A 3,979-nucleotide genomic window follows, 5' to 3' on the forward strand; every position below is an offset into this window, starting at 1 on the left:
TTTTTTTGTTACAAATTGGTCCTTTTATGTCATAAAATATATATGCACCATTATCCTAATTTCATCAGATTCAATCAAAAAGTGTTTATGTGGATGTTTAATGTTAAGTTGGTTTATTCAATTTTCTTTATTAAAAGAAAAAAAAAAACATAAATAAACTAACGATATCTAATGAAAAAAGCTTAATTGCACTTTTCCCCCTTATCTTTTATTAATTATGCGATTTCGCACCCCCCTCTTTTTTTTGAGTTCGGGTATGCTCCATTTAGGGTTTGGATGCAAGACATGTGGCAAAAAAAAATTCTAACGGTTGAGATTTTTAATTTAAAATCTCAACCGTTAGAACTTTTCACATGTCTTGCATCCAAACCCTAAATGGAGTAAATGGAGCTTCGCCTAAATGGAGCATACATGAACTCCTTTTTTTTTTTTTTTGAGCGACTTTGCACCCCATCTTTTGCCTCCTCTCTGGTTATATGTACCTTCTCCCTTTCCTCTCTTTTAAAGATGATTTTGAAAAAAAACAGAATTGGCAAAAGATGAGCTCACAAATCACAATGAGAAAAGTGCAATTAAGCTAATGAAAAAAAGATAACTTGGTCGGTTTATTTTTCAAATGGTTTCTTATCTCAAATACATTTTTCTAGTCTCCAGCCATATATGTCAACCGATAAATTCATGCAATAGCACCATCACCACACTAAAATTATAAACATTGGCGGGCGTAATTGCCTCGTCAAATTCCACATATTGCAGCAAAGTTGTAAAATTAGTTGAGCATAATAAAACAAACCCTCAAGAGTATTTAAAAAGATAAAAGTCATCCTCCGTTCAATGCAATACTAAAAACAAAACACATAACAGTAGATCAAAACAAAATTCGCCAAAAGCTAGCAGTTGAATCCAGCGATTAAAATACATCAAAACAAAATTATAACATCAAAATATAAAACCACAGATATCAGAAGAAATCAACTATATTTAGTCGACCTCCTCAATCTTAGGGCCAGCACCGCCTGCATGGGAAGGAGCATCATCATCACCGGGAGCAGCACCCATGTCAGGACCTGCACCACCTTGGTACATCTTGGCAATGATAGGGTTGCAGACACCTTCAAGTTCCTTCATCTTGTCCTCAAACTCATCAGCCTCTGCAAGCTGGTTGGCATCTAGCCACTGGATAGCAGCCTCAATGGTGTCCTCGATCTTCTTTTTGTCATCCGAATCAAGCTTTCCTGCAATTTTTTCATCCTTAATGGTGTTCCTCATGTTGTATGCATAGTTTTCCAATGCATTCTTGGCCTCGACCTTCTTCTTATGCTCTTCATCTTCCGACTTGTACTTCTCTGCCTCTTGAACCATCTTCTCAATGTCTTCCTTTGAAAGTCTACCCTTGTCATTGGTGATGGTGATTTTGTTCTTCTGGCCAGTTGTTTTGTCTTCTGCAGAGACATTCAAGATACCATTGGCATCAATGTCAAAGCACACAGTGATTTGGGGAACACCTCTGGGGGCAGGAGGAATGCCGGAAAGTTCAAACTTGCCCAACAAATTGTTGTCTCTTGTTCTTGTCCTCTCTCCTTCAAAAACTTGGATCAACACGCCAGGCTGGTTGTCAGAATATGTAGAGAAAACCTGTTCTTTCTTTGTTGGAATAGTGGTATTCCTTGGGATAAGCACAGTCATCACACCACCAGCAGTCTCCAAACCAAGAGATAGAGGGGTGACATCCAAAAGGAGAAGATCCTGAACCTTCTCATTGCCCTCACCACTCAAGATAGCAGCCTGAACAGCAGCACCATATGCAACAGCCTCATCAGGATTTATGCTCTTGCATAGCTCCTTTCCGTTAAAGAAATCTTGCAAAAGTTGTTGAACCTTTGGAATTCTGGTAGAACCTCCTACAAGGACAACATCGTGGACACTTTTCTTGTCCATCTTGGCATCTCTCAAACATTTCTCAACTGGCTCCATACATTTTCTAAAGAGATCCATGTTGAGCTCCTCAAATCTTGCACGAGTAATGGGGGAGTAGAAATCAATTCCTTCAAAAAGAGAATCAATTTCAATGGTGGTCTGGGCAGTAGAAGAGAGAGTTCTCTTCGCTCTTTCACAAGCAGTCCTCAACCTCCTAAGAGCTCTGGGGTTGCCACTGATGTCCTTCTTGTTCTTTCTCTTGAACTCTTGAACAAAGTGGTTCACCATTCTGTTGTCAAAATCCTCACCTCCAAGATGGGTGTCTCCGGCTGTGGCTTTCACCTCAAAGATACCCTCTTCAATAGTTAGCAAAGAGACATCAAAAGTACCACCACCAAGGTCAAAGATCAAGACATTCTTCTCTCCAACACTGGTTGCTTTCTTGTCAAGACCATAAGCAATGGCAGCAGCAGTGGGCTCATTGATAATTCGCATGACATTAAGACCGGCAATAACTCCAGCATCCTTGGTAGCTTGACGCTGGGAGTCATTAAAGTAAGCAGGGACAGTAACAACAGCATTCTTAATGGCAGAACCAAGGTACGCTTCGGCAATCTCACGCATCTTCATTAGCACCATGGAAGAGATCTCTTCGGCAGCAAATTCCTTATCTTCACCTTTGTAGTTAACACCAATAAGTGGCTTTTCAGCTGGCCCAGAAATAATCTTAAAAGGCCACAACTTCATGTCACTCTGAACAGAGGCATCACTGAATCTACGACCAATCAACCTCTTGGCATCTGTGAAATACAAAATATATATAACTGAGAGAATACAAAATATTATAGAATGATTGCAACTTAAAAAGATAGGTAACAAACGAAATTAAAAAGCATGCATCATAGTATCTTGATGTGTATCTCATGTATCACATTACACATCTAAAAAATCTGGCACAATATGCATTGTAAAGCATAGTTCCAACAATATCAACAAAAATATACTATACAGTATTATTGAATCATAGCAACTGAAAAAGAAGCATCATTGACATTGAATTTGAAAATACACGTACCGATTCATGTTCCACATTACAGATCTATTACTAGATAAACAATTCAATTGCAGCTTAGGATAACAAGGTAAACAATAAAATAAAAAATCATAAGTCTTGTATTACCGACCTATTGACATAATTCCAGCACAATAAAAAATAAATCTACACGACTATCATGATTAATTGAATCATAGCAACACAAAAATACTTATTATGAACATGAATTGAACATTGAATTTAAAAATCCATGTATTACAGCAAGATCTATTGTGAATATAGATTCAACCGTATAATTGAGAAACAGAACAATATCATAAACTAGTATTGATTCAGAAATATGCATCATTAACACTAAAATCATATACTCTAACTACGTGCAAGTTCAGTATTATGTAAATAGAGACAAATTCGATAGATCGAGAAAAGAGTAGGAAAACTAACCAAAAACGGTGTTGATAGGGTTCATGGCAACTTGATTCTTAGCAGCATCACCGATGAGACGCTCGGAGTCGGTGAAAGCGACGTAAGACGGCGTGGTACGGTTACCTTGGTCGTTGGCGATGATTTCAACACGGTCATGTTGCCATACACCGACGCATGAGTATGTGGTTCCAAGATCGATTCCGATCGCTGGTCCTTCTCCCTTTCCGGCCATTGGTTTGTTGCGAAAAAGAGAGAAAAATTTGAGTGGAAGAGAATGTAGATCACAGCACCAACACTGTGATTCAAGGTGGACGAAGAATAGTGGTGTGAGTTAGCTTATATAGTTAGGGTTTTAATTCGTTCTAGAATGTTCTGTTTGTCTGCAGATTTTGATTGGCTGGCTGGCTCGCTTACGCGTTTGTGGATCTAATTTTCCAGCTTTTTGGACTCGTATTGGGCCTGACTATCTTAGATTCTCAACTTTTGTTTCTTTCCTCACCTCTCTATTTCTTCCTCCAATTTTATTGTCTTGTGATTTTAAAGATTTTATTTTATACGCATCAAAGTAATGATTTGAAAAGA

General features: G+C 38.3%; 1 protein-coding gene across 1 annotated transcript; it reads right to left on the reverse strand.

Moving 5' to 3' along the window:
- Positions 1 to 728: 728 nt before the first annotated feature.
- LOC11423681 (heat shock cognate 70 kDa protein 2) lies at positions 729 to 3,724 on the reverse strand. The gene is made up of 2 exons (XM_003625439.4): positions 3,416 to 3,724; positions 729 to 2,717 (listed from the first exon to the last, which is right to left on the reverse strand). Exons 1-2 carry the CDS (start codon positions 3,627 to 3,629, stop codon positions 982 to 984), a joined length of 1,950 nt encoding a protein of 649 aa, XP_003625487.2. The 5' UTR covers positions 3,630 to 3,724; the 3' UTR covers positions 729 to 981.
- Between the last annotated feature and the right edge of the window lie 255 nt (positions 3,725 to 3,979).

The sequence above is a fragment of the Medicago truncatula genome, chromosome 7 (genome assembly GCF_003473485.1).
Source record: "Medicago truncatula cultivar Jemalong A17 chromosome 7, MtrunA17r5.0-ANR, whole genome shotgun sequence".
Lineage (NCBI taxonomy): Eukaryota > Viridiplantae > Streptophyta > Magnoliopsida > Fabales > Fabaceae > Medicago > Medicago truncatula.

Excerpts from the sequence above, each read along its gene's own strand:
- LOC11423681 (XM_003625439.4), bottom strand. The coding sequence starts at position 3,629 with ATGGCCGGAAAGGGAGAAGGACCAGCGATCGGAATCGATCTTGGAACC. Across the intron at positions 2,718-3,415 it reads CCCTATCAACACCGTTTTTG|ATGCCAAGAGGTTGATTGGT; the intron begins GTTAGTTTTCCT and ends TGTATTTCACAG.